This window comes from Colletotrichum scovillei (assembly GCF_011075155.1).
Source record: "Colletotrichum scovillei strain TJNH1 chromosome Unknown Contig00003, whole genome shotgun sequence".
NCBI lineage: Eukaryota > Fungi > Ascomycota > Sordariomycetes > Glomerellales > Glomerellaceae > Colletotrichum > Colletotrichum scovillei.
The window spans coordinates 4,449,427-4,474,386 of NW_023336261.1; the positions used below are offsets into that span (position 1 = coordinate 4,449,427).

The 24,960-nt window shown below is 55.1% G+C and overlaps 6 protein-coding genes across 6 annotated transcripts; 4 read left to right on the forward strand and 2 right to left on the reverse strand.

Annotated features, from left to right (window-relative positions):
- Positions 1–784: 784 nt before the first annotated feature.
- On the reverse strand, positions 785–3,522 carry HER10_EVM0012908 (glycyl-tRNA synthetase). The gene is made up of 2 exons (XM_035482286.1): positions 1,405–3,522; positions 785–1,348 (listed from the first exon to the last, which is right to left on the reverse strand). The coding sequence occupies exons 1-2, from the start codon at positions 3,256–3,258 to the stop codon at positions 953–955; spliced, it is 2,250 nt and encodes a 749-aa protein (XP_035336709.1). The 5' UTR covers positions 3,259–3,522; the 3' UTR covers positions 785–952.
- Positions 3,523–4,029: 507 nt separating this feature from the next.
- On the forward strand, positions 4,030–5,479 carry HER10_EVM0011617 (brix domain-containing protein; the record flags this gene model as incomplete). The annotated part of the gene is made up of 1 exon (XM_035481045.1): positions 4,030–5,479. The coding sequence occupies exon 1, from the start codon at positions 4,202–4,204 to the stop codon at positions 5,477–5,479; it is 1,278 nt and encodes a 425-aa protein (XP_035336595.1). The 5' UTR covers positions 4,030–4,201.
- Positions 5,480–5,696: 217 nt separating this feature from the next.
- HER10_EVM0004112 (triose-phosphate transporter) lies at positions 5,697–8,346 on the reverse strand. Its single transcript, XM_035473765.1, has 4 exons — positions 7,006–8,346; positions 6,307–6,936; positions 6,059–6,249; positions 5,697–6,002 (listed from the first exon to the last, which is right to left on the reverse strand). The coding sequence occupies exons 1-4, from the start codon at positions 7,264–7,266 to the stop codon at positions 5,957–5,959; spliced, it is 1,128 nt and encodes a 375-aa protein (XP_035335903.1). The 5' UTR covers positions 7,267–8,346; the 3' UTR covers positions 5,697–5,956.
- A 4,152-nt stretch (positions 8,347–12,498) lies between these two features.
- HER10_EVM0011688 (dTDP-glucose 4,6-dehydratase) lies at positions 12,499–15,289 on the forward strand. Its single transcript, XM_035481112.1, has 4 exons — positions 12,499–13,616; positions 13,681–13,816; positions 13,872–14,407; positions 14,463–15,289. The coding sequence occupies exons 1-4, from the start codon at positions 13,580–13,582 to the stop codon at positions 15,029–15,031; spliced, it is 1,278 nt and encodes a 425-aa protein (XP_035336604.1). The 5' UTR covers positions 12,499–13,579; the 3' UTR covers positions 15,032–15,289.
- Positions 15,290–18,816: 3,527 nt separating this feature from the next.
- On the forward strand, positions 18,817–21,325 carry HER10_EVM0010033 (methyltransferase). Its single transcript, XM_035479503.1, has 2 exons — positions 18,817–19,761; positions 19,868–21,325. The coding sequence occupies exons 1-2, from the start codon at positions 19,394–19,396 to the stop codon at positions 20,889–20,891; spliced, it is 1,392 nt and encodes a 463-aa protein (XP_035336446.1). The 5' UTR covers positions 18,817–19,393; the 3' UTR covers positions 20,892–21,325.
- Positions 21,326–21,568: 243 nt separating this feature from the next.
- On the forward strand, positions 21,569–24,886 carry HER10_EVM0001672 (Pep3/Vps18/deep orange family protein). The gene is made up of 3 exons (XM_035471412.1): positions 21,569–21,929; positions 22,010–24,593; positions 24,650–24,886. Exons 1-3 carry the CDS (start codon positions 21,710–21,712, stop codon positions 24,732–24,734), a joined length of 2,889 nt encoding a protein of 962 aa, XP_035335673.1. The 5' UTR covers positions 21,569–21,709; the 3' UTR covers positions 24,735–24,886.
- The last annotated feature ends 74 nt before the right edge of the window (positions 24,887–24,960 follow it).

A 24,960-nucleotide genomic window follows, 5' to 3' on the forward strand; every position in this document is an offset into this window, starting at 1 on the left:
CCAAAGACGTGGCCATTTCGGAGTGAATGGTACAGATTGAACATTTTGCGTTTGACCAACTTACATATTTTCACCATTTTTTTGACAGCAGAGCATCTACAAACATGTAAATTCAAAGGAGCAGTTCGCTCACTCCCGACGGGAATCCAGTATTCGTGGAAGACAACCTGGAAACGCACCTCTCCTTTCGGACAACGCAGCGGCGGCACATTGGTAAGTATGCTCCAAGAACGAGAGCTGCTTGTGTCCAACGTATCGCCTCCCCTTTTCAATCTTTTTCCAGAACTTACAAGAGTGTGAGCTTGATTCACGACCCCCCCTTTTTCTTTTCTTTTTTTGATAAGTAGAAAAGAAAAGTGATTTAGAGGTTACATGATCTCTGCTGTAAGAGAAATCGAAACCTTACCAACTCTGGATCTAATATAAAAGATATATCTCAATATCTCATGGTAGCATAACACAGTTTTCTCAGTCTCTTCACCGAAAACCTGCGGGAGTGAAGTACGCAATTCCACTTGTAGCGGCCCCAAAAGAAGTCATGCTACACAGGATGCTTGCTCCCTTGAGTAGGTACATAACTCTCACCAGACACGAACGGAAAGGCCTCCCTATGCCTGAGCTAATAACACAGCGTGAGGCAGCTCCCTCGGATCATCGTGTGAAGAAGGGTAGGAATATGATACGACATTCCACCGTGCCTGAGGTGCATGGGAACACGAGGACACACCGACAAGGTGTCAGGAAATGATTCAAATCCACAAAGGCTCAATTGAGATTGTCTACAGGTGGTCACTTTTGGGCGACATTTTTCCCTTCCACAGACCTTTTCAACATCCACCTCTCTCACTCTATCTATCTCTATAGAGGAGCCCATTATGTCGCACAAAAAAAAGGGGGGAACATGGTATCCATATGAAAATTCTTCTTTACTGCTGCCATTTTTTTTTTAGTTTTACCGGACAGTGACATCGACCTCCTGGCTCTCAAACGTAGGGAGCTCAGCCGCGACGTCCTTCCACTCCTTGGCACCGGTGACGAGGCTCTGGATGGCCGCGATGATGGTGTCCTCGTCGGCGCGGACCTGCTTGGTCGAGTCGCGGTCGCGGAGGGTGATTGTGCTGTCCTGGACGGTCTGGAAGTCGATGGTGATGCCGAGCGGGGTGCCGAGCTCGTCGTTGCGGCTGTAGCGCTTGCCAATGGTGGCCGAGGACGAGTCGACGCGGGCCGAGATGCCGTACTTGCGCAGCTTCTGCGAGATCTTGCTGACGAAGGGTTGGAACTGCTTGTTGGCGGAAAGGGGCACGATCAGAACCTTTGTGGGGGCGACTGTCGGGGGGAATGAGAGGACCTAGAGTCGTTTAATTAGTAAATCGTTCATCGAGGGATGCCCGGGGATTAACTTACACCACGGGCCTCGTCGCCGGCACCGTCCTCGGTGGCGCGGTTCCAGTAGACGTGCTCAATCAGCGAGTACAGGATACGGCCGATACCAAAGGAAGGCTCGATAACGTTGGGGGTGAACTCCCTGGTGTTCTCGACGCGCTTTCTGAACTCAATCTTGACGAGGTCCTTGCTGACCTTGACCGTGCCACTGCCGACGCCGGCAACCTCGAGCTCCAGCTCGCCGTTGTCGGTGAGCTGCTTGGCGAGCTTCTCGCGCTGCTCCTGGGTGGTTCCCTCGAGGGCGGCCTCGACCGTCTTGCCGTCCTTCTTGAACTGGGGACCAAACTTCTTCTTGTCGATCTCGACCTGCCACTCCTCAAAGATGAGGGGCTCGTCGAGGCGCTCACGCACGACGAGGGGCGCGCCAGTCTTCTTGGCGTGGACGGACAGATCGTAGGCGCTGCGGTCGGCGCAGCCGACACACTCGATCCAGCCGGAGGAGGTGAGGAGCTCGGCGTCCCAGCAGTCGGCGGCGTAGTGGGCCATCTCGTTCTCCATGTGCTGGCGGAAGCGGACCTTGGTCATGTCGACACCAATCTTTTGGAGGAAGAGGTGAATGCGGGCGAGGAAGTAGCCGAGGGTCTCGTTGTCGACGACCTTGTTGCTCACGGCGTCGCCAATGGTCATCTTCTTGACCTCGGTCTTGCCGGCGAGCTGGGTGTGGCGGTCGAGGAGGGTGAGCTCGACGGTGTTGACCTCGGGGAAGCGGACGTGCTTCTTGCCGCCCTCGGGGTCGACAAAGTGCTCAATCTCGGCCATGAGGAACTCGCGGACTCTCAGGAGACCGGCGCGGGGGGAAATCTCGTTCCTGTAAGACTTGCCGATGGAGGCGGAGGCGAAGGGCATCTGCTGCATGTTGAAGTCGAGGAGCTTGGCAAAGTTGAGGAACTGGCCCTGAGCGGTCTCGGGGCGCAGGTATCCGGGCAGGTTGCTGCTGGGGCCAATGGCGGTCTGGAACATGAGGTTGAAGGCGACGGGGGGCGACGGCTGGAGGCCGGTGTTGGGGTTTCTGAGGTCGTACTTCTTGATGAGCTCGCCGAGCTCCTCGCCGTTGTAGTTGTCAATCTTGGCCAGGATCTCCTCGTACTCCTGGACGACAGCGTCCTCAAGCTTGACGGCCTCGGCCTTTGTCTTTCTCTTCTTCTTCTTCTTGGGGTCGTCCTCCTCCTCGACCTTTTGGCCGCGGGCCTCCTTGTCACCCTTGAGGCGGGCCTCGAGCACGTCCTCGACGAAGTGGTCGGCGCGCAGGATATCGCCGTTCTTGGGGTCCTTGCACATCCAGTCGGCGAACTTGTCGACGTGGCCAGAGGTCTTGAGGACCTCGTGCGGGGTCAGGACGGTGGTGTCGATCTCGAGCATGTCCTCCTCGAGGATGAAGTGCTTGCGCCATGTCTCGACGATGTTGGCCTGCAGGGCGCAACCGGGAGGGCCGTAGTCGAAGAGGCCAGCGACGCCGCCGTAGATCTCGAAAGCCGGGGTGAAGAAGAGACGGCGACGCAGCATGGCGTCGAGGGTCTGCCTGTCGAGAGGCTGACCCTTGAGGGTCGTCGCGGTGGTCGTCATCTTGGAGGAAGAGCCGGCGGCAGCGGACGAGGGCTTGTTCTTTTTCGAGGGGACGAGGACTTGAGCCCGGGAGAGGTGACGGGAGGTGGTGAGGGTGCGTTGGTGGGAGGAGGAGTATGGGTTTGAGTAGTGGGAGGAGGGGGAGGGGTAACGTTGGTGGGAGTGGAAAAAAGCGGCCGGCCGAACTGCACAGAAGCTAGCTGTGGAACGAATTGAAGGTGATTGGTGTGCAACAAAGCGAAAGGGCTTCATCTGCTCGATCGTTTGGTGGGGTTGTTTAGAGGAGCGTGAGTCATCTGGAGGGGGCTGGAGTCACTGGCAGCTCACTGTAGTCTGGGCTGCTGCCAAGTAAGTAATGCCTATGGAAGGCTACCTAACCTGGATGGATGGCTGGCTCTCAATTGGAAAGATGCCCCGAAGAGAGAGAGAGTGCGTGCAGTGCAGACTGCAGAGTGTGAGCTAGGTATAGAGGGGTAGGTAGTGTGTATGAGCGAATGTGGTCGTGGTCGATGTCAACGTTCGTCTGCCCTTTCCAGTTTTCACACCCCTCGTTGGTGGGCAGCCTGAGGTGGGAAAAAAAAAGTTCTATCCTCCAATTCCAGGTTGGCATTGGGTGCACCAAAAGTGGCCTGTCAGTGTCAGTTGAGGTGGCCCTGTTGTTGCGATCCACGCCAGGCCAGGAACGCACGCGGCACCGGACGGACCCCTTCCTCTGTCCCGCAGCCGCAGACCGGCACCAGGCGATTGGACTCGACCAGAATCTTCCCTTTTGGACCCCCACCCCACTCGATAGGTACCTTGGTATCTTACAGTGGAATCACGGATCATTCAATTCGCCGTGACTTCGTCCACCAACGGCGATCGAGGAAGACAATCCCTGGCGCCCCCGCAAACCGAACGCCGGGACCCATCTGAAATGCATCTGCTGCAGGGATTGGTCGGTGCCCCGCCAAAATTTCTCCAAAGCTGATTTTCATTGATTGTACGGCCTTTTTTTTTTTTTTTTTTTCTGGACCGACGAACGTTGTACAGCATCATTTTTCTTTGCGACAGATACCCTCAAACCGAACCTCCAGACGATCGAACGAGCTTAATCCACGGGCCAATTCTCTACGAAATCGGACAGAGGAAACTCACATTCTATCAATCGAAACGAAAAAAAGAAATATAAAAAAAACAGAAGCCAATTCTCAAGATGGGCTTCTCCAAGCCGGGCAAGTCCATGGGGGCTTCGCTCACAAACAAGACGTCCAACAAGCTCAAGCGCAAGGAGATGTACGTCCTGCAAAAGAAGGACAAGGATAAAGCCCAGCGCGAGATGCGTTTCCGCCGCAAGAAGGAGGAGGACAAGAACCCCGAGCTGCGCGCCGCCCGCCTCGCAAAGAACAAGCCCCAGACCATCGACAGCAAGCGCGTCTGGGACGACGTCGACGACGACAGCCTGGGCAAGGTGGTGGACGTCGAGAGGCTCAAGAAGAGGAGGATAGAAGAGGAGGAGAACGCCGCGCTGGAACAGGAGCTCGACGACGAGGATGGCGAGGACGACGGCGCGGACGACGACAGCGATAACGACAGCATGCTCGACGACGAGGAAGACGAGGCCGCCGCCGCGGAGAAGAAGGCCGAGAGGGAGGCGCGGCGCGAGGAGAAGCGCCGCGCAAAGAGGGACTCCTCCGCCGCGCCCTCGACGACCTCGACGAACCTCGACCTCACCCCGTCCTCCCTCGCCCTCAAGTTCCCCAGCCTCTTTTCCGAGGACGCGCCCCCGCCCCCCAAGATCCTCATCACCACCTCCCTCAACTCGACCCTCCACCACGAGGCCAACATCTTCCGCACCGTCTTCCCGAACTCCACCTACGTGCCCCGCTCCGCCCACCGCTACGGCCACAAGTACTCCCTCCGCGAGATCTCAAAGTTCGCCGCCAACCGCGACTACACCGCCGTCGTCCTCCTCAAGGAAGACCAGAAGAAGTTGACGGGCATGTCCATCGTCCACCTCCCCGTCGGCCCCACCTTCACCTTTACCATCACAAACTTCATGGAGGGCAAGAAGCTCCCCGGCCACGGCAACCCGACGAACCACTACCCGGAGCTCCTCCTCAACAACTTCAAGACCCCGCTCGGCCTGCTCACCGCCGCCCTCTTCCAGCGCCTCTTCCCCCCGCAGCCCGAGCTCGAGGGCCGCCAGGTGCTCACGGTGCACAACCAGCGCGACTACCTCTTCTTCCGCCGCCACCGCTACGTCTTCCGCGAGAAGCGCGAGACGGAGAAGAATATCACGACGGCCGAGGGCTCCGAGATGAAGGGCGTCGAGGGCATCCGCGTCGGACTGCAGGAGGTCGGCCCGCGGTTCACGGCTAAGCTGAGGAGGGTGGACAAGGGTATCGGCAGGGCGGGCAGCGAGGGCGAGGAGTCGCAGCCGTGGGAGTGGAAGGCCAGGATGGAGAAGGACCGCAAGCGGTTCCAGTTGTAGAGAGTATTTTTTTTTTCCCTTCCCGTGTGGTCTTCGGTCACCTCGGTTGCTGCGGATGTCGGGGTGTCAAGTATAGTGATGCATTGTGTTGTTGGCCAGAGAGCACCCCGTACGGCGTTATTTACATGGCTTCAAAAAAAGAGTAGATTGGGTTTTCAGACATGTCATGTCGCATATCACAATAAAAGGAAGAGGCATAAAGATGCGTCAGGTTTTGGGTTGGAAAATAATGGAAGTGTTTTATTTTTCCCTTGCTACGAATTCGAGTGCCTGTGTTCCCCATACGCCGAGCCATGATAGGTTTGGGTTCATGTAAAAGAGGTATCATCCCAAATAGACCCTGTCTAATCCCGACGGGCTCAATCTACTCAACGCCATCTTGATTCCCATGATCCCCATGCTGCCAAAAAAGAAAGGAAAAACCGTTTCCGAAATGTTATAAAGTCAACGGAGAGCCTCAGCCAATGTGACCATGGCCTACTTGCGCTGGTTGCGCTGGTGCTGAAGCATGACGACGGAGTAGCTGCGTGAATCGTTAATTTAGTCTTCATATGCAGAAAGGCTCTGTTTACAACTTACGCAACAATGCCGCCAATGGCAACAAAGACACCAAGAACCGACTTGTCGCCAATGGCTCTGCCTGACACCATCCAGCCAAGAGCAACAATGGTGCAGGTCTTGAGGTGGCCAACAACGGTGCTGGACACGGGACCGGTCTGGGCGATGATGAAGAATTGGGAAATGTTGATGAGCGAGGCAAAGGCGCCAGACTGTGAGTTCCCGGTTAGCAACAGTGAATCAAGGTACTCAAGACAGTGGAAACATACCATGCCAATCATGATCCAGCGGTTGCCAGGAACATTGACCCAGTCGGGGAAGGTGTCAACAAAGGGGATGACGTAGAGAAGCATGAAGGAGGCAATGGGGGCCTGGTTGTAAAGCAGCTGCATGCTGGACATCTGGAGCTTGCGGTGGTAGCTGGCGATCCAGACGGTGTAGAGAGACGAGGCAAAGATGCCAGAAAAGGCAAAGACGACACCCAGGGTAGAGGTGGTCTTGACCTTGTCGTCCTTGGTAGGCAGAGAGTCGTAGTAAGAGACCATGCCGACTCCGAGGCAGGCCGGGATGAGCGCCATTATCGCATTCCTGGGCAGTGTCGCCTTATAGAGCACATAGTTCATGAGCGCGACGGTCGGCGTCAGCAGGATCCGGGCAATCTGGTAAAAAGTCACGGAAGAGAAGGCCAGGGAGAGGTTCGGCAGGATGACGTTGAGGCACATGGCCACGGAAAGCGGCAGCAAGTCCCGGATGGCGGCACGGCGCGGAGTAAAGTAAGCGAAGGTAGGCCGAGAGAGGACAAACAGCGTGCCGAAAGTGACCAAGAAGTGGAAACTCGCAAAGGTGAGCTGGCAGAGCTTCCACTGAGGGTCGGAGAAGATGGCCTTGTTGGTGAAGACCTGGGGGAGGTACGGTCAGCATGATTTTTCCCCTCCCTGGGAAATCGTAGGTTTTGGTGGTATACTCACAATTCCAATCGTCGCCAAGGTGTTGACGGTCATCCAGATAATGGCAGAAGTCATGCCAGACTTCTGAGGCTCCTCCTTCTCATTGGTCTTGGGCAAGAGCTTCTCGTCCTCCTCGGTGCCCAGCTCTTCATCATCGTGCGACTTGAGGTTCTGAACGCTGTCCTCCATCGGGTCCAGCTTGGTTAGCTCGTGGAGAGTCGCGGCATCGGTGGAAGATGAGGCGAAAGAGCCCGCTCGCTCGGTGCGGTAGTCGTCAGTCATGATGGGCAAAGACGAGAGATGGCGAGACGAGGTAGTTGGTGTGGAAGGAATAGAGAAGCAGACAAGCTGAGTAAGTGAGTGAATGAGATTCGAGTCCACGGTAATGAGCGGGAGCAAAAGGAAAAAAAAGGGCGGGCAGTCGGCGAGGCGGTGCGTGAATTCAGGCGAGGGCCGGTGCTGATGAATTGAGATCGTCGCCAGGTGAGGACTTTGGGGTCCTATTTCAGTGTACCATGGGAAGTCGGGTTGCACAAGGGAGTATCGAGAGTGCAAAGTCGTCGGTTGGTTGGAATGCTCTAAAGGGAGACGCCTCGTCTGGTAGAATTCCGAAGGGCAACCGCGGAATTGAAGGGAAAGGGAGTAAGGTAGACAGACGGGTGCAAATATAACGAAAATCGTATGGGAAGGTCCGAGGCGGCGGCGGCGTCCCAAAGTAAGTACGTCGTTCTTGCCCGCCTGGTCTGCGAGTTCTGGGGTCTCGTTCTTTCTCTTTTGCGTCAGACTCAGGGCGAAAAAAGGCTGGCGGGGGTCTCGGTGGTGGTAGTACGGGCAAAGTACGGGACTACCTGGGAGGTTCCTTCCCTAGTCGTAGCTACTAATAGTTACTAGGCAGTGACCAGCACCTACCCCGGGCTGAAAGCAGAGAGAGCAAGAGCAAAAGCAGGGATGAGGGATGAGGGATGAGAAGGAAGGAGGGAGACGTAAGGAAAGGGCAGGGGAAGGTGCGGGCCCCACGACCCCGTACCGGGACTTGCGACGTGCGATTTGCGACTTTCACGTCCATCACACACATTGATGATGAGTCTGGCACTCCCGTTGCTGTGTCGCGGCGCACACTCTCTCGACTTATCCACACAGACTTGCGCACCGCTGACAAGACTGCATAGAAACAATGTCTGCATTCCGAAAGCTTGGCGCACGCTTAAGCATCGTGACGAGAGCCAGCTGGTTAAGCTATGGCTGCCTTCCTATCTTTTCTCTCGATCCGGCGGCATGGACCATAAAGTAGCCAGCCATCCCATCTGAACATACAAGACGAGGCCAAACCCTGCTCTGCCACCCCGCCGTCGCCGCCGCCGCCCTTCCTTCCCTGGGAGAACGCCCAGTACAAGGCTGCAAGCCATTTGGACCATGGTCCGTTTCCCTGGACTTGGGTTTAGGGGGGCATCGAGTCCTGTACCGTACGGATACAAGCCCAAGGTCTTGAACGTCCTTACACCAAGACATAGAAAAACACCTGCAGATCGAGATGGCTGCATCAAAAGCCACCAATCCAACCGGACGCAAGCCCACGGGTTCCTTGAGCTGGACGGGAGCTGTTTTCTGGAGTCCGCCTTTCTTTTCTGGTCTGTCTCTCTCTAACTTTCTCTGCCTGCCTGTCTGCCTGCCTCGCCCTCATCTGCCACGGTGGCTTTCCTTCTATTCCCCAAAACAGAGTCTTGTAGCGCACATTGTGTATCCGTACGAGTACATGCTGTGGTCCACACCACGTAAGTTAGCGCCAAGCCACTAATACTTCGTAAGCTTCAGCCCCGCTCAAGATCCAATTAGACCCGACTCGACAATCTGCAAGTCTCTCTTGACCCGTCGTACCCGTCACATCTGCAACACCACAGCATGGCACCAAGCCCGCCGTATGCAGCACACTCGCACTCAAGCTCGACGTTAGCTTCGCTCCAGTCGGGTCCTGTCGTCAGTGTTTTTGACACTTAGGACAAATAGGAACACGAGATCTTACTGTTCTTCGCCCGGCAATCGCTCGTTGCACCTGGTGCCGATTCGTTGAGCAAGGACGAACGCAGCCTCATATTCTGTGTCAAGTCGTTTGATCAAGCAGGTCGACAAGCCATCCTCCGCGAGCAGCTCAAGAAGTAACGGACAGCCCGATATGCGCCCAACTCTCTCCGACAGCCGCCCCAACTCTGTCTAATTGTCTGCACTCTCGCTCTCGCCGGCATCCCAGCGTGAACTTTCTGTGATCTGATCCAATCCGCACACGCGTCACCGTGTGGACCGTGGGCAATGGCCTTGACACAGAGAGGGTTTCGACGGAGCTTCCCCCTGGGATGGCGGCTGCTCTTGAGGGACACACGGCGCTGTTTCTCTGGTTGCGCCGGTTCGCTCGGTTCCTCCTGGGTCGTCCTGCTCCATCGACTTGAACCAATTGTCCAGCTGTCAAAAATTCTCGCGGATAGAGTTTAGCAGAACAATTAACGCCTAGATTGGAAAGTTTACTCCCTGAGACATTGGAGTCCCAGTACGAACCTCCGCCAATGCTGCCAAGTGGCCTACTTGCAGCCTCGCTCCTTGTCGCCAATATCTCTCGACGTCTGAAGGAATGCACCATGTCTTGGCCGCAGTCGCAGCTCATTCCAGCGGTCCTTCAGCATGAACAGCATACAATGTGCCGCATCGCAACGGCATCTTCTGCCGTTCGTCTGTCGGATTACTCCACCGTTTCCCGCAAATTCTGGCACGACCAACCGTTGACGAGACTCTGAAATGTCTAGGACATGGGGGGTTTGAAACGAGCCGACAGCAAGTCATGTGTTTTGGCTGGGCAGCAGCGTGTAGTTACTGCAGTGCCTGGCATCTGTCGCTGGAAGTGCCGTCCATGGTCTTGATCCATGATCGTCACTGCCCCTGCGCCAATCTCATCTGAAGACGCAAGCATGCAAGTCGAGTCCGCACAGCCGGGAGGAACGGGGGTTCCATGGTCTTGCCGGCTCCCTTGGACGCCAAAATTAGTTGGCCTTGTACGGCGTAGGCCGCTCGCTTGACTTGGGTCGTCGGCTCATCTTGCTCAACATCCCTCGCGATGAACATGTCAGCGATTGCGTGGAATCTGGCTACCGTCCGCTCCGTGCCAGTCTGGTATTGACCACTATTGTCTCCTCCCTCCGATAAGTCATCCTCGAGCGTTTCAGCATTCCCCAGAGAGACCCTGAGGCAGTGTGGTCTACCATGGTGCTTTGGTCGATTCGTGGCACGAGGGGGAGGATGGGAAAGATGAGCACCACATTCTTGCGCGTCTGCCACCCCACATGGCCCATTGCAAGCCACCAGGGACGCGCGCCCGGCCTCCCCAGCATCGACGGCGCCCGCTGGCGCCGGAGCTGGTGTTGCCTTTGCCCATCACGGCTCCACGTTCGAGGAGCCGGGCGAGTGGGAGAAGCCGGCCTAGCACGCTCCGCTGTCGCCATCGTCCGTCAGCCAATGGAGCATCGTGAGCCGGAGACACATTCGTCAGTCTATCCGTGAACGTCGGCCCTAGAGTGGCTCGTATCGGATGTTTACAACATTGATGACTGCATCTGTGGCGTCCGTCACGGGCCGGTTCACGAGCATGTTTCTTGCTGTCGTGTTTACCCGGAGGCCAACTCAAAGCTCCTCGTCTCTCGCTGGAAGGTGTGACCGGGGACGGAGCTCGATGAGCAGACAGCTGCATCTAGGTCTTGGCGGTGTGATGGAGTCAAAGTGTAAGTACTTGGAGCCAGGGTTGCAAAAGGTGCGAAATAGTTCTACTGTGTAGACCTCGCTGAACGTGGGCATGTTGAACATTCCAGCGCTTCTTGGCCCCTGACATTCTTTTTATTTTATTTTTCGCCCCTGCTACCCCTGCTTTCTCCCTGATGAACGAAAAGAGCCCAAAGTATCACGGAGGCAAGGAGGCCAAGAAAGTGATGAAGAGATTGGTTGCGAGCCCCATCCCTCTAGGCGCAGAAGCAAGAACAGCGTATTGTCAGACAATGGGCTGAAAAGGAACTAGCGGCCGGTCTGGAGGCGTTTGTGGAATGGTCCCCCGCCCACGGCGCCCACGGCTGAGAAGCCAGCTGAGACTGGGACGGGCTGGGAATCTCAGGGCACTGGTCTATCTGTGGCTAGTTGGCAAACTATTCAGTGTCGACGCCTCGTGGTCGGCCGTGCCGCCATGATACCCGTCGAAAGCGGTGTCTTGGACGTACGTAGTCGCTCTCCCTAGTTTCCATTAGCTTGCGCGGAAAGAAGGGGTCCCATTCCATTGGGAAGTCTCGTTTAGATTGGGGTTGCATCTGTCAAGTTGCTGCACGGCATCTCATGAAAAGAGCGGCTCCGGACGGGTATGGATTGGGGAATTGGGAGGGAAAGGTGTTGGGCAGGGAAGCAGCGCGTAAGGATCTGGGTACCGAGAAAGTACCAGTCGCCTTGGACGTCAGAGAGCAGATACGTACTGTTACTTGTCCGATTCAACTCGCTGCCAATCGGCTCTCGAGTCTTGATGCCTTTCCGTACGTATCTCATCATCACATGATCCGTCAACTATAGCGAGTGCATTAGGTAAGGCACATCCCCCGGTACTCGATACTCGAAATCGTCCGTTCTGACACGTCTAGATACGCCTCTCAAAATACAAGCTTTTGCCGGCCGGGTGTTTGCAAACTCCAGACAAAATTGCGCCGTCTGCGTGCTGCCGGGAAACTGGAGCTGTATTTTATTTTTGGGACATCGCGAGGGGCCGCGGCGGGAGAGCCTGAGAAAGTTGTCGTGGACGCAGCCTGTGCCTGGATGCCATGCCAGGGTTCCCTTGGAAAGTCCCCGGTTCGCACTAATTACGCAGATGCTCGAGGAAAAAGCAAGCATATATACCTCGCTGTTCGCATAGGTAGTAGGTAAGCTGCTACAATAGTCAGTGGCAGTGGCTGACGTGAATTAGGTACTGAGGAATCGAGAGTGATGGAAGAGATTGAGAGTACGGGTACGAAGTACAGATACTTTGGAAACATAGGCAAGCGTCATGTTTCAAGATGTTGCTTCCCAGCCAAGACCCTCTTGGTGTCCACCCCCACCATCCACCTCTCTCAGTCTCGCTCCTCCGTACCACACTACGGATGTCACCACTATTATCTGCGATCCCACTCTCATCGCACTTGTTATACTGCACTTGTCAAGTACCTGAGTACGGCCAAATTGTTCCTTTCCCACCAGTTGCCGCAGCAGCTGCTCCGAGGGCAGCAGGCCAGCAGCAGCAAGTAGCCATCGCACCATCCACTTTCTCCCACACCGGGCTAGATCGGCATCCATGAGATTGTCCCCAAAACATCAGCCAAGCACCCACACTCAATCGGAGCGACGACCGTGGCTGCAGTCGTAATCGCAAGGAAGCCACATCCACGGCTGCTAACCAAAATCTGAGTGAGATAGAGAGAGAGAACCCAGCTAATTAGCTGACCTACCTACATGTCCCGCTGTACTCTTTACATGATCCAAGCTACTCTGATCCCGCTGGGTACGAATAACCTGAATCCCTCTCTCGAGTCTTTTAATTAGAGACGGAGAGACGTCAAGAGACACGTTGCCAAGTACTCGCCGCAGCTCGGGCCGGTACTTGATTCTATCCTGGAGCTACGGATACCCGCCCTGTACCTGGTCGTCTATGCTCGTTCCCCAGTCGAGCTTACGCCAATCATCTCGGCCCTTGCTGATCTGCTGTCCACCGACCGCCTCAACTTGGGATGCCTCTTACAGCCTACTCACACCATCTCATTTGAACGCCTACGACGGTTCCATATGCACCTTGCCGAAGCTATCTGAACTCTAGCTGTCACTCTGCCACAGACTTTTTAAAGGTGGCAGGTATCCAGTTCTCGCCCTCCAGACCTTTGTGCCACTGCTCATCTCAGCCTACTGCATCCATCATCTCGTGAGACGGAACGACAAGCGACTAACCACAAAAAAATTGGGCTGACAGAACTCCTTGAATTCTCTCTCTCCCTCATACCTGTCGCCGCCGGTCCTGCCCACTCACTTACTCCTGCCAATATTTCTCACTGCTAGTTACTACCACTTCTTTTTTTGTCGCGCTGTCAATACGACTGATTCGCCATAGGGTCTCCGCTTGGCTCTCACTAACGAACCATCCATCCTTCAACCACCGCGGACCACTTTCGGCCTCCCTTGCCTCAGTTGCGCGCGACTCGGGGTGGTGTGAGTGAGACAGAACAGGGCACAGATCGCCAATGGCCTCGATTTAGACGTGATAGGGATATCCCATATCTGAGGTAAGATTAATTGCCCGACATGAGCGTGTCTTGCGTGTGGGCATCCAGCTAAACTCACTTTTAGGGCCACATACTCTCTCCCTTGAAAGCCCAGCTGGCTTTCCCTACTTGTACTTCAACCTCGCACAAGCCTGACTCGCAATCGAACCCGAACCTTAAACTCTCTTCGAGCTCCCGACACCGACCAGTCCGCACGACTTTCCTCAACCTCTCTCACACGCACACAACCAAACGACACGCCAATTTACAACAGAGATACCGTTCCGACCGTCGAAATGACTCAACTCAACGGCCAGAACCGGGCGCCGAGCAGTACGTTGAAAACCATCCTTATCAATCCTTATCACCATCCGTAGATGCTAACCCTCAATCCAAGCCTACAGCAATGGTCACGGCAAGTTCTTCCAGGATGGAGGTATTTGGAAGGAGGCGCCCTTGCTCAAGGGTACCACCAAATTTGAGCCTCTTCCCGATGTCAAGAACATCATGATCACCGGCGGCGCAGGCTTCATGTAAGTCGCGGTCTTGGCACTTCGGTTGGCCCGCAAGCTAACAAAATACCTCAAGCGCATGCTGGCTCGTCCGCCATCTTACTCTCACTTACCCCGACGCATACAACATCATCTCATTCGACAAGCTGGATTACTGCTCGTCACTGAACAACACTCGCGTTCTGAATGAGAAGTCAAACTTCACCTTTGTCCACGGCGACATCACCAACCCCACAGAAGTCCTGCACTGCCTGAAGCGGTACAACATTGATACCGTCTTCCACTTTGCCGCCCAATCACACGTTGATTTGAGTTTCGGTAACTCATATGGATTCACTCACACCAACGTCTACGGCACCCACGTTCTGCTTGAGAGCGCCAAGAGCGTCAACATCAAGCGCTTCATTCACATCTCCACCGATGAGGTCTATGGCGAGGTGAACGATGACGATGACGACCTCCTCGAGACCAGCATTCTCGCACCCACGAACCCTTACGCTGCCTCCAAGGCTGCGGCCGAGATGCTTGTCCAGTCCTACCAGAAGAGCTTCAAGCTCCCCGTTATCATCGTGCGCAGTAACAACGTTTACGGACCGCACCAATTCCCCGAGAGTATGTCACCAAAACACGTCAAGCTTCCTGTATTGTAGCTAACTAACCCACTCAGAAATTATCCCCAAGTTCAGTTGTTTGCTGAACAGAGGCCAGCCCGTCGTCCTCCACGGCGACGGAAGCCCCACCCGTCGCTACCTATTCGCCGGCGACGCGGCTGACGCATTCGACACCATCCTCCACAAGGGCCAGATGGGTCAAATCTACAACGTCGGATCCTACGACGAGATCTCCAACATTGACCTCTGCAGCCATCTCCTCAAGGAGATGAAGATCCCCTTCTCCACGACAGACGAGTTCAAGAAGTGGGTTAAGTACACACACGACCGTCCCTTCAACGACCACCGCTACGCCGTCGACGGCACCAAGCTGCGCCAGCTCGGCTGGGACCAGAAGACGAGCTTCGCCGACGGCCTGCGTATCACTGTCAACTGGTACCGCCAGTTCGGCGAGGAGTGGTGGGGTGACATCACCTCCGTTCTCACGCCTTTCCCCGTCGTCCAGGGACTGGATGTCTCTGCGGACCAGGAGCCCGTGGCCGACTCACCGCCTACCCCCGAGTCGAAGAAGAGAAAGGTGATTGATGGTGTCAACGGCACCAACGGCCACTCTGTCAGAGCATAGATCATATGCTGGACAGTAGACGAGTGGCCGGGAGCGGGAGGAGAGGGGGAATGAATGAGAGACATGAAAATTGACATGAGGAAGGGTGTGTGTTCCTTCCATTGTTACGATGTAAATCCTTTTAGAGACGTGCAACATGGTCTGGCGTATGGCCAAAGATAAAACTTGGCAAGTTTGCAGAACACACAACACAACACACAACACAACACACAACACAACACACAACACAACACAACACACAACACAACACACAACACATTTTTCTGGCTCCGGTTTATGGCGGGGGCGTAAAAGGCACACAGTATGGCGGTTCAATCATAGAGAGAACATATGGTCGATGGTCGGCAAATCAAAGCTTTTTTCCCAAAAGTCAACTCCTCATATAAGATTCATGTGTGATGTGTTCCCTTCGTAGCAGCCTGTATGAGACTCTTTATATCGTGCTTGACGAGGAGTGATTCTTACCTGAGTAAGATAGAGGGCCAAGACAACCCATAAAAGTGAGGAACTGCATTGCGTTATAGCTCAAAGAGCAACGATCAAGCTGTTCGTATCGTTGGGCCCATGTGCAGTTTAGTCTGCTTCCATCCTTTGTCATCTGCATGTTATGCAATGAAGTAATGAGCTCTTACAGTCATCATCATCCATTCATAGAATGATGCTGATCCCCCTCTTCCCCCCTCCTACCTCTCATGATAAGATGTGGGCCAAGGTGTAAGCGAGAGAGGGGGCGGCGATGGTGGTGGCATGCAGGTTCACACGTTTGATGTTGGTCCTTGTTGGAGAGTGAACCATCTCTTTGGGTCTTTGGTTTTGTACCGAAGCAAAGGGGAAGCAATCTGAACAACAGGGCCATTAACCTAGCCTAAGTCTGTCTTAAGTCTGGAATATTCTGCTAAGATAATGATCGTCTAAGACTCTTTCAATGGGATAGACAGGCAGGCTGGCTACATTGTATGGTCTGAGGAGGAAGGGGGTTTCCACGTGTGATGATGACTGTGAAGCTCGTGAGCCGCGCCTCTCGGAGACTTTTGGCGACATTCGGCTGTGGATGGCCATATTGCTTTTTTTTTTTTTTTTTTTTTGGTATTCCTCTCTTGCTCGTGATCCTTCGCATGAGGGGATGGGAGGGGAGGGGGGGCTGGACCACGTGTTTTTCATTCTCTCTTTCTGACATGCAGATGCAGGAGGATTCGTTGCTGGGTTCGTTTGATTGCTTTTGGAGGTGTTCAAGATTTTAGCAAAGTAGCCGAATGCCCCGGGAAGGTATCGTATCCCTCTTTCTCCCATTTCCACATGTTTCTTGTTACTGCTGTTCTTACTTTTTTACCTTACTTTCTTAGGTCCTGGTGTCACTGTTGAATGGTCAATGGACCATCCGTATGGACAGAGTTGCTGCGAGACACAAGGGAAAAGGCCTCGACCCATACGAACGGTACGATTACTCCGCTCTCCCCTCTCTTCTCCTCTTGGGAGGTGGTCAAGGGAACGAGGGCAAGGTAAGGTACCGCGCCAATGGTTCGAGATGGATTTACACCCCGGTCACTCAACTTTCGTTGGTTCGGGATCGGACTTCTCGGAGGCGGAGGGATTCAAACTTGTTCTCTTTGAATTCGAGGTACGGATGGATAGCTACCTGCTCTATGAGGTTCGTGTAACCTACCTAGATTGGCAGGATTGGTAATGCCGTGCAGCAGTAGTAGCTCACCTCTCCTTGCGTTGTTCCGGCTTGCTGCTGCTGCCACCGGCCGGTGCATATTGAAATACCTATCTAGCTACGAGCGATAACCATCGGGCTCTTGTCCGTCTCCGGACCCCACCTTGTACGGACTTCTTCAAATCTATCGAAGGAGGGGGAATTGATGTTCCATCTGGGATTCTACCGGAGCCTGATGGGCTGGTGGGTTAAAGGTGGGAGCGAACGTCAAGTACATAGCAAGGTACAGGAAAGTCACGACCGAGGAATAGCCCTCTTTATCGCACAGATTGAAACCTGGGTGAGGGCTGGACAGTACATGTCCCATTTTCTTGGTTGAGAAATCTTGTAGATAGATAATAATACTGTAAAACTGCTAGACAACGGTCCCTGAGGCTTGATTCGCGTGAACTGCTTGGCCCCCTCTCTCTTCTCTCTTTTCTTCCCTTTGGGTTCCCATCCTCTTCCCCCTTGGATGTGCTTGAACTTCTGGGTAAGGGCACATTAGGTGTGGGCGGGGGTCCCGGGGGAGGGAGACGACCTACGTTGATCCACAATCACCGGACCCATCCATCCCCGAGACCCGGGCCAACCAGAAGTGGCAGCGAGAGACCTGGGAGGGAGAGACAGAGCCCCCGAGGCGCGGTTGTGGGCTCTGGAGTTGTGGTTCGGTGGGGTCTGGAAGGGAAAGCCCAAGCCTCCAAGGTTCCAACGGCGGGGGCCACGGAGAGGGGGCTGTCCCTCATCCTTGGGCCTGGGAGTCTTTGGGGGCACCGCCGCCATGGAGAGTTCTGAGTGAGTGCCTGTGCGTGGGTTTTCTTTTCACACTTTTTAAGCCCAGGCTTCCGTCCCATGCTGTTGGGAAAAGTATCGCGAGTGGGAGCCGGAATTGGGGTAAAGGACGCGCATGAGGGTTTGGTGCGCCTTGCTTACCAATGACGGGAAGGAAGTAAGTAGTATAGTACTCTCAGAGGTCGAGTGATTGAAGAGATGCCAAGGTAGGCAGGCAGTGGAGGGTATATTGCAGCTTGCCTGCAGCCGCCATCTACTACCTCAAGTGCTTAGGTGCAGTAAGGTGCTGACTGCCCGTACCGGCGGTTCTCTAAAATCGTACCAGTCTTCGTTTCTAGACTTCATTCGAGATGAAGAGAAGAAGATGAGGGAGACAGATGGTCCATCATGACTTTGTCGAATCCTCGAGCATAGCAGGCAGCCCTATTTATACAATCTGGGAGCCGCTGGGAATCTCAGTTGGTTGCAAGTACAATCCTTACGTGCCCAGTGTTTCTTCACGACTACAATGTGTACCCTGATGCAGCACACTGACCTTGCATAGCCAGCGTGCCAATGCAGAGAGCTTGGTGGCTCGAATGTACGAATGAAATCTCATGTGTCTTCCGCGTCCTGCATACTGCGTAGGAACAACCTAGGCATAGAAACGTACTAGAATTGGAGCAAGAGGTCCAGACGCAACGAAATGATACCTTACCTCGAGCCCGCACCACCATCTCTGGGTCCATTAAGATGCCGTTTTAACGACATGGCCCTCGTCCACTCCCGCAGCTACTGTGCAGTACGGTATCCAAGCTCGTGTCTCCGTGTTAGTTCCAAGCCAGTCGGACTCTAGGAACAAAAGACTCTCCGTAGTAGGTTCCATTGCTAAGGTAAAGCAACGATCTCCACGGCAGCCCCCACAGTTTCTGCCGCTGTGTCTGTCCACAGTCCAAGAGATTGACGAGACAGACAGTCTTCGGAGTACAGTATTGTATTGCATGTATGAATGCCCGTTGGTAGTTCAGCAGTGAAAAGAACCCTTGATCGTTTGCCCCGTCGGTTCCCACCCACCCCCCCTCGTCCGTCGTCCTCGTCGTCCCGGTCCCATCACCAGCGTCCTTGCAAGTTGCGAGATCCCGGCACCTGTCAGGATTTCTGCACAGGATTAGAGCAATGCACTGGCCAAGGGCACCCGCACTAGGAGGTCCTCCCCGGAGCAGCCATACCCTTTCAGTGTTAATCCTACCCGACTGGCAAGTCACGTCGTCGCCTGATTATCCTCAAAACGAACGTCCTTTCCACTACTACTTCGTACCCTCCCAAAGCCTCTACACTACGGAGTTTCTTAAGCCATCGTCTCTCTGCCAGTCCCGCCCTCCCGCGTCTTCCCCTTCCAAAGAGAGGCCCCCTTCTTTCAATCTTCTCCCGCTTTACCGCACTCGGTCTCGTACCATCTTTTCTCTTTTGTTCCTCTCTCTCAAGTCTGCACCAAGGATCAAAAAACACACTTTCCACAATCTGCCCGAGCAATCGCAATCGCGACCACCGATCGGCCGACCGATAGCATCCGGATTTGGCACCAAAATCGCCAGCCCTCTATTTCCGTCCTTTGGGATTTCCGCGAGAGCCCACTCCGCCGCCCCCCCTTTACTGGCCCTTTACTGGTAACCTAATCAACCTCGACGAGAACGACGAAACCCATTCTCCTTTTCTACTCGCAGCCGTCAAACAAAATCAACAACCTCACCCCTACCGGCATCCCGTCGCGGGCCATGACATGACGTTCCGGGGCCGCCGACTAGGAACAGAAAGACCGCGATAGGGACCCCTTCGAACTCAGACCCTCCCCGGGTGGCACACACGGACGGGACGGGTCTCGGCCGCCGCCGCCCATGGCCAGGAAGCGGCGCACCAAGAAGCGCAACAAGGGAACCAGCACACGACCAGACCCCGCGCAGGGCGCCGAGTCCAGCATGTCCACCACCGACGAGCTCGCCTCCCACTCCAGCGATGGCCTGTCGAGCGGCATGCGCGACACCGGGAGCGCCGCCACCGAGATGACGAGCGTCATGGGCAGCACCGAAGATGGTTCGCAGGCCGGTCTCGAGGCCGACGAGGAGTGGAATTCGCAAGAGGAGGAGGGCATGGAGGTTGACGACGAAGATAATTTCTCTGTTTTCGCGCCGAGTCACTACCCTCGACCGAGCGAGTCGCATCGCACCGAGATGCCTTATATGACGTCGCCGAACCACCAAGATATGTGAGTAGTTTTCTGAAATTCTTGCTGCTTTCCCAAACTCTACACCCACGCAATGCACGCCAAGTGACGACAATGCAGACGTAGGCTGACTAGGAGGTTACTGCAGGTCGTCAACGAGGTCGTTCATGGAGCGAGAGTTGGACTACCAATGGGAAAACGGTCGTCGATACTGCGGATCCCACTACCACCTTCCAAACGACGAGTGGGAAATGTGCCGCATGAGCTTAATCCACAGAGTCTACCTCCACGTTTTCGACGGCAAGCTGAGCACGGTACCGATGGAGAACCCACAGAGGATACTAGACGTCGGCACGGGCATTGGCGAGTGGGCGATAGGCATGGCGGACGAGTTCCCCAACTGCGAGGTCATTGGCACAGACATTTCCGCCATAGCGCCCACGTCAATACCGATGAACTGCTTTTTCGAAGTCGACGACGCCGAGCTCGAGTGGGAGCGCGAGCTCAACTCGTTCGACCTGGTACACTTCCGCCACATGATGGGCGCCTTCCTCGACTGGAATTTTATCTACAAGGAGGCCTTCAAGGTCATCCGCCCCGGCGGCTGGATCGAGCTGCTGGACTGGGACGACCAGCAGGGTTTCAAGAAGTTCCTCTCAGAGTTCCCTCCCACGTCCGAGATCCACGAGCTCTCGAGAGACCTGACGCAGGCGGGCGTCAAGGCCGGGCGGGCGAGAGGCGTCGCGCACATGAACCCGAAGCTGTTGACGGACGCCGGCTTCACCGATATCAAGCTGACGGAGCACACGATACCTATTAATCTCGAGTCGAGCGAGGGCAAGCTCTGGCTGATTGCCTGCATCGACGGCCTGGAAGCCGAGTGCCTGCGGCCGCTTACGAAGTACATGGGCTGGGAGCCCGATCACGTCAAGACGGCGTGCCACAACGTCGCGAGAGAGATGGCGCGCCTGGCGAGGGATCCGATCAAGTCGCATGGTCTCATCGTCAAGGCGCGCGTATTGGTGGGAAGAAAGCCGACGACTGCGGTCACGCCGCCGAGGGTGTACCCGATTTTTAACGACGACGCGGATGAGACGGATGATACCGCGCGTGAGGATGCTTGCAGCAGACACCATGGCGATGACGAGTCCGCCGTTGAGACGGCGGTCTGATTTATCGAATCACCTACTTGCCTTCACCTTCTTGAAGGTGAGGCGAGTACAATAATTTCGGCTCTATCCGGGTGACGAACGGCCCGGGCCTAACTAAACTAGAGCAACCGCTATTACCTTCATGTTCACTTGCATATATCGCAACTTTCCACACCGGCAGAAGAGCTTGGCTGGTCATATTTAAAAGCGATCAACAAACTTGCATAGCTCCCACTTATTTTACCTTACCTTCTATGGAAACCGGACGGGGTCGAGAAAAAGTACCTTGCCTTTAAAAGCGATCAACTGAGGATACTCCTCGTATCAAAATGGCGGATGGGAGGTTCGAGGAGAACTCGAGGTGCACCATTGTGCAGACCAAAGGGGTTGAGAGATATCCTAGCTACTAGGCAGATTAAGGATAGTCATCGAATTTAAGATGAAAATAGACGAAGCTCTCCATTTGCTGCAACATGCTTGGCTATGTGGTGAAATGGAGAATTCCCAGTGAAGATTGTCGCAGAGGTGCCGAATAAGTGGTGAAATGTCACAACCAATTAGGTAATTACCTTGAGCTTGAGGAACCTGAGAGCTCGGTGCTTCAGAAGTACGTACCGCCACAGCTCCGTTCCCAGGTTGCAGTGGGGGGCCGGCCGAGCTCCCTGCCTATGTCATCCATCCTCCATTCAACGCCTCAGCGATCACACACAATCACCAGCCTCCAACGAGCCGTCCACTTTGCGCAACCGCAGCTGGTGCATTCACCAACGCTCGAAGCGAAACCACGATCCCCAGCGACGATGCCCGTATGACCTTGACGTAGCCCGCCCCTTCGAATCATGGCTTTGAACCCCACCGACGGCTTCGTCGCCGCCGGCAACGGGGTGCTCGACCTGGACGACACCGCGCTGCCCATGTTCATCGTCGAGCGAGTCCAGCTGCAGTTCTCCATCGCGGCCGACTTTGTCGCCGCCCAGGTCGCGAACAATGTTTTAGTTTTGGCGTTATCCAACGGACGTATCTTGCGCATCGATCTTAATAGACCCGAGGATATTGATGGTGCGTTTTTACAGTCAGACGAAATGACGGTACTTTGCTCCTCGCGAATAATGGGTTGCTAACCATGAGACCATTCGCAGACATTGACCTTCCCAAGAAACCGGCAGAAATCGGTGTCATCCGCCGCATGTTTCTCGATCCGACCGCCTCCCACCTCCTCGTCTGCACGGCGCTCGGCGAGAACTACTACCTCCATTCCCAACACAAGCACCCGCGCGCCCTGGCCCGCCTGCGAGGCGTCTCCATCGAGAGCGTTGCCTGGAACCCCTCGCTGCCCACGGCGTCGACCCGCGAGATCCTGCTCGGTGCCGCCGACGGCAACATCTACGAGGCCTCCATCGAGACCACCTCGGAGTTCTACAAGAAGGACATCAAGCTCAAGAACCTGCACAAGCTCCCGGATGGACCGATCACGGGACTCTGGGCCGATACGTTGCCGAAACGACCGGACATGCGGCGGGTCATGATTGCGACGCAGAGCCGGCTGTTCCATTTGGCTGGCAAGGTCGGCAGCGGCCACGACAGCGGAGGGTCGGTGTACACGAAGCTGTTCGAGTCGGAGCAGCCCGTCATTCACGAGCTGTCGCGCTCCTCGGCCGCCGCGACGTCTGCGCTAGTCGTCTCGCCGGACCCTCCCGACCAGAACCCGTACGAGGATGAGGCGCACGAACGGGCCTACGCGTGGCTGTCTGCGCAGGGCATATTTCATGGGCAGCTCGCCTCAAGCGCCGAGGGCAAGAAGATATTTAATGAGTCGAGCATGCTTCCGCGGGACAAGATTGGCTCCTCGTCTGACGGACCGGGAAGCAAGCGAAAAGCTACGGCGGATTATGTCGAGGCGATTGCGCTGACGCAGTGGCACATTGTCAGCCTGATTGGGGGCCGCGTGGTCGCCACGAATCGCCTGACCGGAGAGGTGGTCTATGACCAAATCGTGCTGGACCCGGGGCAGAAGGCAGTGAGCTTGTCTGTGGATCTGCAAAAGAACACATTCTGGATGTTCACTGCGCAGGAAATCTTCGAGGTCGTCGTCAGGGACGAGGACCGCAATATCTGGCAAATCATGCTGAAGCTGCAGCAGTTCGACTCTGCGCTGCAGCATGCCAAGACGCCCGCGCAACGGGAGACGGTGGCGACCTCGTATGGTGACCACCTCGTTGCGAAACGGCAATATATGGAGGCTGCCTCGGTGTACGGACGCAGCAATAAGCCATTTGAAGAGGTGGCTCTTACCTTTATCGACAACAACGAGCCGGATGCTCTGAGGAAATATTTACTAGCGAAGTTGAGCACGTCGAAGAAGGCGGCCGTCATGCAAAGAATTATGATTGCGAGCTGGCTGGTAGAGATCTTCATGGCGAGGCTCAACTCGCTAGACGACACCATCATCACGCAAGCCGAGTTGGCGGACGGCCTCAACCCGGCACAGTCAAAGGAGCAGCTCCACGCCGTTCAGGGCGAGTTCCAGGAGTTTGTCAACAAGTACAAGTCTGACCTCGACCGGCGGACGGTGTACGACGTGATCAGCAGCCACGGCCGGGAACAAGAGCTGTTGCACTTTGCCAACGCCGTTAACGACTACAATTATGTCTTGTCATACTGGGTTCAGCGCGAGCGGTGGCCTGAGGTGTTGACGGTGCTGAAGAAGCAGACGGATCCCGAGGTTTTCTATCGATACAGCACCGTGCTTATGACGCACGTTGCTTCGGACCTAGTTGAGATTCTCATGCGCCATTCCGACTTGAAGCCTCGCAAGCTGATTCCTGCGCTGCTGGAGTATAACCGCAACTTCGAGGGCACCCCCCAGCAGAACCAGGCCGTTCGATATCTGCAGTATGTTATTAACCAGCTCAACTCCAAGGACTCGGCAGTACACAACACCCTTGTCTCGATATATGCCCAGACTTCTAAAGACGAAGCTGGCTTGCTGTCGTATCTAGAATTGCAGGGGGAGGAGCCGAATTACGACCCCGATTTTGCCCTTCGTCTGTGCATCCAGCACCACCGCACGCTGTCTTGCGTCCACATCTACACCAGCATGGGTCAGTACCTGCAAGCCGTTGACCTGGCGCTCTCGCACAACGAGGTTGAGCTGGCGTCTGTGATCGCTGACCGGCCCATGTCCAACCCGCCTCTGCGGAAGAAGCTCTGGCTCGCCGTCGCGCGCAAGGTCATTTCGCAGTGCAACGGCATCAAGACGGCCATTGACTTTTTGAAGCGGTGCGACTTGCTAAAGATTGAGGACCTCATCCCCTTTTTCCCGGATTTCGTCGTCATTGACGACTTCAAGGAGGAGATTTGCACGGCGCTCGAGGATTACGGGCGCAATATCGACTCGTTGAAGAAGGAGATGGACGAGTCGTCGCAGACGGCCACGAACATCAAGGTAGAGATCGCCGCCCTGGATCACCGTTACGCCATTGTCGAGCCCGGGGAGAAGTGCTACGTCTGCGGGCTGCCGTTGCTGAGCCGGCAGTTTTTCGTCTTTCCCTGCCAGCACTCGTTCCACTCGGATTGTCTGGGCAAGAGGGTGCTGGAGCAGGCTGGTGTGGGCACGAGCAAGAGGATCCGCGAGCTGCAGGTGCAGATTAGTAAAGGTCTGGTGAATGGTGCCAAGAGGGAGGCCATGATTACGGAGTTGGACTCGTTGGTGGCATCAGCATGGTGAGTTTACAACAGGTTCGCCTATTTACGAGTGACGTATTGCTAACATGACGCAGTATTCTTTGCAGCGACTTTGCTATTAAGAGGATTAATGAGCCATTTGTGACGCCACAGGATAACCTCAATGAATGGAGCATTTAAAGGGGGTGGGTGTGTGGTGGCCTCCGTGGTGTAGACGCCCCCGGTCCCTTCTTATCTTTGTACATGATAGCACAAACAAGGACCTTGCATGAGCAAGCGTTGTTTCAATGGCTGCAATACCCGGCGTTTTTCAAATTCAAGAGTTTACACAGACTTAATCCAGAGTATATCTCAGATTGTGTTCAAAGATATTTGACTATGCTATATAGTGAAACCGGTATCGTCG